General features: G+C 37.2%; 1 protein-coding gene across 1 annotated transcript in view; it reads right to left on the bottom strand.

The window, feature by feature from the left end:
- Positions 1-1,703: 1,703 nt before the first annotated feature.
- LOC127628543 (tenascin-like) overlaps positions 1,704-9,819 on the bottom strand; it is a 50,275-nt gene continuing 42,159 nt past the window's right edge. The window contains exons 15-23 of the mRNA XM_052105336.1: positions 9,682-9,801; positions 9,261-9,404; positions 8,830-8,960; positions 8,166-8,298; positions 7,530-7,681; positions 7,040-7,136; positions 6,759-6,920; positions 3,168-3,331; positions 1,704-3,013 (exon numbers count right to left, since the gene is read on the bottom strand). Of these exons, the coding sequence (XP_051961296.1) occupies positions 2,903-3,013; positions 3,168-3,331; positions 6,759-6,920; positions 7,040-7,136; positions 7,530-7,681; positions 8,166-8,298; positions 8,830-8,960; positions 9,261-9,404; positions 9,682-9,801 (1,214 nt within the window). The 3' untranslated portion in view covers positions 1,704-2,902. The remainder of the gene's footprint in view (positions 3,014-3,167; positions 3,332-6,758; positions 6,921-7,039; positions 7,137-7,529; positions 7,682-8,165; positions 8,299-8,829; positions 8,961-9,260; positions 9,405-9,681; positions 9,802-9,819) is intronic.

Here is a 9,819-nt window from a genome sequence, read left to right as displayed (position 1 = left end):
TCACCACATTGACGCTTAGGTAGCAACTATGTCGGCATACCACGCCACGGGGTTGGCTCCTCCATTGGCAGACATGTTCTATTTTTCAGTTCCTCATGGGAACGAGGCACCTAAACCCCATCGCCCTGCTACAGTCCCAGCTTGGGATTTAAACCTGGTGCTGAAGGCACTCATGAGCCCCCCGTTCGAACCATTGGAATTTGTTGAGTTGTAAATGCTTTCTCTAAGACTCCACTCCTATTGACTCTTGCCTCAGTTAAATGGATGGGTGATATGCTGGCACATTGGCTTACAATTAATGTCTAGAATTTGGATCGGGGCTTTCAAAAGCCACCAACATGCCCAAAAAAGGCTATATGCCTAAGGTTCTTTCCACACCCTTTAGGGCCTAGTTAGTCCACCTACAAGCCTTCGCTTCCCACTGTCTAATTTTGATGAGGAGCACCTAACACATTTATTATGCCCCATGCGGGTATTCAAAATGTATGTGGAGCGCACCCAGAAGTATAGACTGTCAAATCAGCTCTTAGTTTATTATGGAGGACGCAAAATAGGCACGTCCATCTTCAATCATAGACTCCCTCACTGGATCGTTGATGCGATCACCCTCACTCATTAAAAACAGGACATGAGATGCTCTATTGGCATGAAAGCGCATTCAACCAGAGGCATGGTGTCTTCATGGGCATGGTCAAACAGTGTATCCCTACAGAATATATGCCTTGCTGCAGGTTGGCCTTGGCAGAAAACGTTCACAAGGTTTTATAACATAGGCGTGGCATCCATCACTTAGGGAGTCCTCTCTGTCTAGAGACCTTGTTATTTCAACACCAACAGGTGAGCCCGAGCTCCTTATCAATTGGGAACATTTACGGTTACACATGTAACCTCTGTTCCATGAGATGAAGGGAATGAGACACTGCAAAACCTGGCCACACTACTATTTCATAGTTTCTAGGTGCAAAAAATGTGTTATTGTCCTTCATTCAGAAAATTCTGAAGAAATGGCGTTCATGCACCCGCTTATATAGGCCAACTGTGTGCCAAAAGGGGTGGGGCTCAAACACAATTGCCAATCATAAGATTGCCATTATAATATAAGAGCTTCAACTAGGTTGTCGGAGAAGGAATTTCCCAAAAGCGTTTATCGTAATGTCTCGTTCCCTTCATCAGTGTGCAGAGGTTACATGTGTAACCAGAGACGTTTTTCACCAGGAATTCTGCTATTAAACACAATTTTTAAACACTGAAGTTGAAATAACGTGGACAGATGGCTTCAACAAAGGCATATTCCATCAATGAATAACCTCAGAGTTCACCATTGGTCTGTCTTATAAGGATTATAAGTTATCTTTGAAAAATCATTCTTCTATGGAAAAAATGGGACTTTTACTTCCAGAACCAGAATTTTGTGCTCTATAATGGTCCAGTTTGAATGATTCCTGCAAATCAAATTGCATGGTTGAACCTAAACCTTTTTTTATGTTATGGAGTGCACTGAGGGAATGTTACATTCAAGTCTCTAAACTGCCGAACAGTTGCATTGCTGCAAGTAGAGGATTCTGTCATTTTTTAATTATTTTCAATCAATTTAATGTATCCTCAGTGAACAATTTAGAGTCCCCGTGAGTTCCACCACTGGTTACATTAGGCCATTTTGTTGTGTCTAACAAATTCAAAACACTCGCAACACGTTTTGTTAAACAAAATCTGTTTTTATTGTGAGAAGTTACAAAGAAACACCTGTTGTACATCCATTTAATAAACAAACAAACAAAAATATCCAAATACCAAAATGAGACATAATTTACAAAAGTGTTTTATAGGGTCAGTGGTTTAGTCGATTGCAAGGTTGGTGTGGTGGGGTGGGGGGGCAACACGAAGACTTAACTGTATATTATTGTTTTTTGTAATAACAGAACTTTCATATAAGGCTATGTATGTGTACAATAATTCCAAATAACCTGGCCTTTTGAGTACTTATATTTCTTGTCTTCAACATTTTTTATGACTCTTGAACATTATACAAGCTCGTAACTGGGTACACAAAATCACTTAATTAAATCATATCTTGATATAGGTCCTGCCGTAGCTTTTTCGTTTTCCTTATATTTTTTGAGCAACAAATCCAGATTTTTATGCCTTGTGACTCGTGGTTATACGGTAGATCTGATGAGGAGAATGGCATGAATTGTGGGAGAGAGCTTGGGTACTTGTGATATGTCACAGACAGGCTAAAAAGAGATTTTTTTTAATTATCTGAGCCTGCCCACTAGATATTTTTATGCAGTCCTTTTATATCTGCATATTAAACTTTGACTTATAATGTGCCGTCTTTTCAGTTAGGGTGAGAAGTTTAGAGAGCAAAGAATTCTTCAGGTTAGCTATAGCCTAGTGAAGAGACTCCAACACAAAGGATACCACACAAAAACATTGTACTCTCTCCGCAATCTGAGCATGCTCCACTGTAACTGCTTGTGATGTTCAGAGAGAAGATTTATTTTATAGTTTATTTTTTAAACTGGAAAGCACAAGCCATTTCTCAAAATCTCCCCTCCATCATTATTTTATTATATGACTGTTACTGGAGTATCTGTCTTTGGCGTGTGCTTATGATGTACAGGCACAGTGTGTTATGCTTAACACTTCACTATGAGTCTGTTGGTTTACTGTCAAACTGACTAGAACAGAAGTGACACACAACTGTGTATGGTTTTTAGCTTTGAATGGGAGACAAAGAAATTGTTTGTTCCTGTTCTTGGCCATGAATAGGAGACTGTAGAGAGCAGGCTGGGCTCATGGCAGTGGCTTTGGTGATGAAGGGGATGAGATTATGCAGGAGGAACAATGGGTGAATGGGCAGCAGGGGAAGGTTGGCAGGTTAAAGCTGGAGCACACTGGTTTACGATCGCTTTCTCCTTCCCTCAAAGTTTCTGAAATTGGCGGGCCTGATCTTCATTTCTGCAAACTCGATGGAGTGCTCATGACCCTTCCAATGGAACCAGTTTACACCCTGGAGAGAAAATCATTCCAATAGCATTCCGATCATTTGACATATTTCCTAATCGCATTATTATCTTAGTGGAATTACAAACAAAAATGTTCCGGTGCTGTATTTTTATACATTATGCATTAGACAGTTTAGAAAGCACATATGAAAATCTTACTTTGCTGTGACTGTTGTCTCCATATCGGCCCATTATATTCACTCGATGACAGTTTTTATACCAGAAAGCTCCCTTATAGGATAGAGCACAGTTGGTGACAGCTATATCATTGTCATGATCATAGGTCGAGAATGGACGGCCATGGTGATAAGTCATTGAGTCACCTTTAAAAGAGCATAATAATCACAAAATAATCAGATTATAAAACAATTAGGAATGATCAATTTGCAAGTCTGCTATTGATTTCAAACATAAACACAGAAATACTGTATAATAAGACTTTCTAGCAAGTCAGTCCACTGGCGGCCATCTTTGGAACTCTCTCGGGAAGCTATTTCCAGTCATAAAAGTATCCTATTTACTTGAATGGGGGAACACTAACATCTAAAAAATGGTTGGTCAAGAGTACGATCAAAGAAAATATTTCATATCAGCATTCAAATCTGACAACACTGGTATCATAAATTGTGCTTCTTTAACTCAGATTACGCTATATAGTATAGCTTGTATAGCTAATGAGGATGCGCATTCTCAAGTTGATTGACATGAGATGTCACTCTTTTACCTGTAAGGCGGGACTTCCTTTCTACGTCCATTGACCATTAGGTGTTCCAATTTCTCCCATTAATTTACAAAGAAGTGGCCCATCTCTACTAAATAGTCTCAGATAATAAATATTATGGCTGCCAATCGCTTAACATTTTTTATAAAATGAATGACATTATATGCCGATTAACAAATCGTATTAATCGAATATAGCAATATGTGCTGAAAAAAAGCCCCAAATAATGATAAATCAATATATAAGTATAAAATAATTCTTAATATAGTACTCATGTATAATGTTTTATAATAATTGACATTATTGTGACAAACGTGTAAAGAATTAATTAATAGAACAATACAAAAAGAGGCCTTAGAAGTGAATATATTTTTTGCAGTGCTGGGTAGTAACATATTACATGTAATCTGGATTACTTAATCAGATTAGAAAAATCTATTAAAATGGATTAAAGTACATTTTAAAATACTCGTAATAGGACTACAGTTACTTTTATAGATTACATGATTACATATTATTAAATCAATGGCTGTACAGTTTTAATCATTTATTGATCATTTTCATATCAATATCATCATATTCTTACTCCGAAGCTCAATAGTATCACAGATGAACATTCATGTAATGTTTCTATTGTTTTATACACTTAAAATGAACTAAATATGTTTTTAAAAAATTATTATTTCTTACTACCTCACCCAAGGTGTGTAGCTCACACATATAACTTAACTGCTTCAAAAGATCTAGTGGATGCCATCTCTAAGGTTCCTGTCCACAGGGTACACAATAGTTCAAAGAATTTAATATATTTTCTTGTTAAAATGTTAAAATGATTATCCTACTAAAAAGCATGTGGCATATAATCAAATATAATAAGGTTGAAAGTTATCCAAAAGAAATCCAAAAATAATTGGATTCGATTACCCCCACAAATGTAATCTATGAGATTACGTTACTGATTCAATTTTTTGTCATGTAATTTGTAATCAGAACCTGATTACAATTCCTAAGTAATCTACCCAGCACTGATTGTTTGTTATATCCCCATATCATTAAGCATTAGCTAATCACTGACCTATTGTCCACAGTGATAAGTTTTACAAATGAGTTAATCAATCTGTCGAAGGTAGACTTGAGAGATTTTCTCACAGGATGTGCTGACACATGCATCAGATGGACGCTTTTGGAGCATCTTAATTGTTTTGCATTTCACTGGTTTTCTTTTGCATTTATGGTGAAACGTTCGATGTACATGTCATGTAAACACTAACAAAACTATGTCATGTAGGAAACCTTATTATGTTTTTACATTGAAACCTGCTTGATATAAAAGATTAGAGTATCTATTTTCGTCCGATATGCTAATATTCTTTTTCATATCATTCGATCATTCATATCATTTCATTAGAAATTCACATTTGCACATTGCTAATTTTTTTGAATGTCCAAATCGGCAGAAGAAAAAAACAGACAGCCAAAGCAGTGGTGTCTGAGGGATCTTCTTCCAAATTATTAAAATATTTTATAGATTTTATCAATCAAGTGCAGTTGGATATGAATATTAAAAGATCATCTGTTTGTTTTGAAGCTTAATAATAGCATATCATTTTTACATTCAAATTCTTTCATATTTCGTTAGATTCAGATAGCAAGAATGGGGCATAGAAGACTTTCACCTACTTTTGCACTTGTGTACATGGTAGTGTGACAATAAAGTGATTCGATTTTATTTGAGAAGCCCTCGTGACTGAGGAAAGATACTGTATGGGGGTTCAGGTGTATTTACTGAGAGAAAATGTAGAAAATATAAAAGTCTGAATGGATTATTTTTATATTTTCATTAACGTGAGAAAGACAAAGCTATCTAGTAATTTTATTGTCTTTCCTTATCATCCATGCCAGAGATGATGACATCTGATTAATTTCACAAAATTAGAACCAACATCTATTTGTTTATTATTAAAGGCTTGTAATATGCTGATTAATTTAGATAAAAAGGCAAACTGGAACTGCGTTAACTTTCAGTATGTGGTGCCTCATGTCTACTCACATGCAGGGAAAAGAGGCGTGTTTGGTGCTAGAGAGAAATATTCAAGAATACAGGGCAAAAAAGATCGGATCTGAACGCCGCCCTACTTCATTCCCTTACTTCAGTCGCCATACAGGTGCATTAGCGGAGATTATGACTTCGCCTGTCTATTTGATGCTGCCAACCCAGATATATCAGATGCGTCACTAGACTTCAGAATCATATGAACTGCGGTACAACCTATATGATGGAGTCTAAATAAAGATTTTAATGTAAACATGAACTTTACGATAGATTTGATTAACATGACTGATAAACACCCCCCTGTTGCAGTGGCGAATTCTCAGGGCCAGCAAAGCCTTCTCTGCTGGCCTAACATGCCAAATAATTAAATATTAAATATAATTTCATTCTCAATCACCTTTTTGCGATGTATTTTTAATCACTTTCCACTCTTAATTAATCTACAAACATAAAGAGAAAAATTGAAAGTTCAAAATTTGAATTTATTCCTTGATGCTTACAAGCAAAATGTGACCGCATCAGAGTCTGTTCTAAGACCAGTGAAGACAGACAGCACATCGGAGGTTAAGTCACTCACTAAATAGGCCGCAGGGGAAAAGGGATATGGAAAATTCACAGCTGTCCCTCTTTGGTCTAATTTGTTGCTCAATGTATCAAGTTAAATGGAGTTTGAAACTTGAAAAAGCACATTGTGAGACCCCTGCTCTGTCTTTGAACAGCTGTCGATTTGTTGCCGGTACAGCTTGAACTGCACGTACTGCCCCCTGCTGACTGAGACTCACAGAAACATGCAGATGGCACTTCCAGCTTAAACTGCTCCTTTGGTAGGAAAATTCCTAATTACGGTAGCATGATTAATTACGTTAATATTTTTAGATTATTTTTCGTATAATTTATCACACAGAATTAACGTGTTAAATTGACAGCCTTAATAAATATATATTGATATTATATAATAAATATTTAAAGACATTACCTGCCATGCCACTGTATCCTCCAACATGGACTTTGTAGCGACTGCGTGGTTCAGAGATTGAAAATTTGTCATACTGTGCATACGCAGAGTCATTCTTATCTTTGAGGTCCACACGCAACTCATACTGCCCAGAGGAGGTGATCTTGTGAAGGTTAGAAAGACCTGCAGACATAGGCAATGAGATTTGCAGACCAACATGCTCAAAATATCTAATTTCACTATACTTTTGTGCCTTTCTACTTCCTTGGGCAGTATAAGTAATTTGATATGTGTTCACATACCCAGCCAGAATTCATCATTCAGGTCACCGAAACCTGTGGTGTAGTTCTTCCAGTTTCTGAAAAACTCCACTTTACCACTCTGCCGTCTAACAAACACCTGCATACAAGCACCACAGCATTAAAGTGACTTGTGTATGAGAAAATGTGTTTTTGCTATGTTTCACTAAAAAAAGGAAATTATGTCATCATTTACTCACCCTCATGTTGTTGAACACAAAAGGATATGTTATGAAGCATGTTAGTCTCAGTCACCATTCACTTCATTCATCTTTTCTCCAAAAAATGAAAGTGAATGGTGACAGACTGACATTCTACCTAATATAACCTTTTGTGCTCCACGGAATAAAGAACGCCATACATGTTTTGAACAATAAGAGGGTGAGTAAATGACAGAATTTTCATTTTTGGGTGAACTGTCTTTTAAATTTCCCCTTTGGGATCAGTAAAGTATCTTGCATGTAATTCTCTCATTTGAGAGTGAGTTACTCACGATCCAGCCACCTCCGTCAGTGGTCATATCACAGTAGACCTGCAGGGGCTGATACTCATCTCCACGCAGGTAAATAGTGTACAAGCCTGAAGTTACATCTCCATTCAACAGAGCCTGTGAGCAGTCTTTAGGATGCTTGTACAGCACTCCAACTTTGACAGTGAAAGAACAAAAAGTGTTTGACCTTGTTGATTTTATTGAGTAAACAAAAATCTATGTTTGCACTTTATGTCCAGAGTTGGGTAAATTACTTCTCTAAAAATGTAATCAGATTTCTTTATTGATTATGTCATCTAAAAAGTAATCAAATAATTATTTTACTTTGAAGTAAATTCACTTCTAGAAAAGTTTTTGGTTTACTGCTCAAATTCAAAAGTCATTCATTGTTAGCAACCTTTAGCTGTCACAGAAAAGATAACAGACGTACATATGAATTAATCTTTTAAATGTTTTATACAGTACATATTACTTTAGCACAAGGAATGTACTTAAAGGGAATTAATTTAATTGAAAGTCAGTAACTGTTATCTGATTACAAGAATTTAATATGTAATATGTTACATTACTTTTTTACTAAAAGTAATTCGATTACAGTAACTAATTACTGACACAATAAGATAAAGGTTATTGGCTCACTGGTGGTGAAGACTGTCAAGATGTTTCTGCTTCTCTTTGGTCCAGCAATGGCCTGCAGTTTGACTGTGTACTCAGTGGAGGCAGTCAATTGGGACATGCTGTAATATGTTGCTGTGGGGCTGAGGACGACCTCCTGATCCAAGAAAAGAAAATCAGGCACACACAGTATTTTCAATACACTGCACTCTACTGACATTGAAATATTGGACAGAGTTGGACAAGAAAAACTAGAGAAATATCAATCTCCAATTTTTCAGACCTAAATGAACTGATAGTTTCAACTTCTTTCATTTGCTTTAGCAGCATTCAAAACTGCAGTTAGATGGCAATAAACACACACCTTTGACCATACATTCTATTTCCAAGAAATTACAATTATTTAATAATTTACTCAACTTCATGTTGTTAAAAACCCATAGATATCCTTCCACAGAACACACAAGGAGATGTTAGGCAGAATATAAGTCATCATTCACTTTCATCGTTTGGAAAAAAAGATGCTTTGAAAGGGAATGTTGACTGAGGCTGTGAGTTCCTAACATTCTGCCTAACATCATCTGCTTTACATCATGCCTAAAACCACCGCTTACCTGTGGTTTAATCACTGTATTGCATAACCTCTCATGGACGAATGCTTTATTATGTGGTCAGGTGGTCCACTCACCATCACAATGCCATCAGCAGACTCAAAGCTGAGGATATACCCACTGATGTCTGCTCTTGGTGGTGTCCATGTCAACATTGCACTTTCTGTTTGAATATTACTGGCTGCCAGGTTCTGGGGGGCATCAACATCTGTGGCAGAGGGCATTCAATTATATAGCTGGCTTTCTATATAGTGGATATAATACAAATTGCACAAGCATGCATTGGCGATTGGCAACACACAAGAAAATATTCTCTATTTGCTTGTCATTTTCTTGTTATGCTTAAAGTATGTGTTATGATCTCTTGTAGTTCATCATGTCGCTTTTTGTCCCAAGAGGAACAGATGTCAGACGGTTCTGCAGCTCTTCTCGCCTAAAATGTTCTCTGGATGAGCTTATGGATGTGTTCTGGTGTTTGTATGCAAGGGTGAGTGAGCGTTAACCTTACCTGTGGTGAACTCTGTGGAGGTTGCAGCACTCTTTGCTGCCTCTCTGACTGCATAGACTTTTACTGTGTATTGGGTGGCAGGTATGAGAGAGCTCATCTCAAACTCCACAGTGTTCCCTGACACCCTTTCCATCACTGGAGCCACTGAGATAGAAAACAAACAAGACTCACTGTTGTGCTGTTAAAACTTTTCGTTAAACCGGTTTGGATTTTCATGACTGTTTTCTTCATGGTCTCTCAGTAGTGCATGAAACTGTTAAGATAGTTGTATTTGTGTTTCAAAGTATGCATTGTTTCAAAGCAGTTTTACAGGAAATACAGCCCTAATGCCTCCATTGAGCAAGCCAAAGGAAACATATCAAGAAAAACTCCCTAATAACCTTCACTCAAGAATAATTAACAACCGTCTGGGCTGAGTTACCAGTGTCTGCACTGTAAGTGATGACATAACCGTCCACAGTAGCGATGGAAGGCTGCCACAGCAGCAGAGCCTCAGTGTTGGTGATGTTGACTGCTGTCAGACCTTGTGGCTTATCCAGAGCTAGGGGCCAACAGATAC

The sequence above is a fragment of the Xyrauchen texanus genome, chromosome 3 (genome assembly GCF_025860055.1).
Source record: "Xyrauchen texanus isolate HMW12.3.18 chromosome 3, RBS_HiC_50CHRs, whole genome shotgun sequence".
In the NCBI taxonomy this organism is placed as follows: Eukaryota; Metazoa; Chordata; class Actinopteri; order Cypriniformes; family Catostomidae; genus Xyrauchen; species Xyrauchen texanus.
The sequence above is the reverse complement of the archived record's forward strand: the minus strand, read 5'-3'. Positions and strand labels throughout refer to the sequence as shown.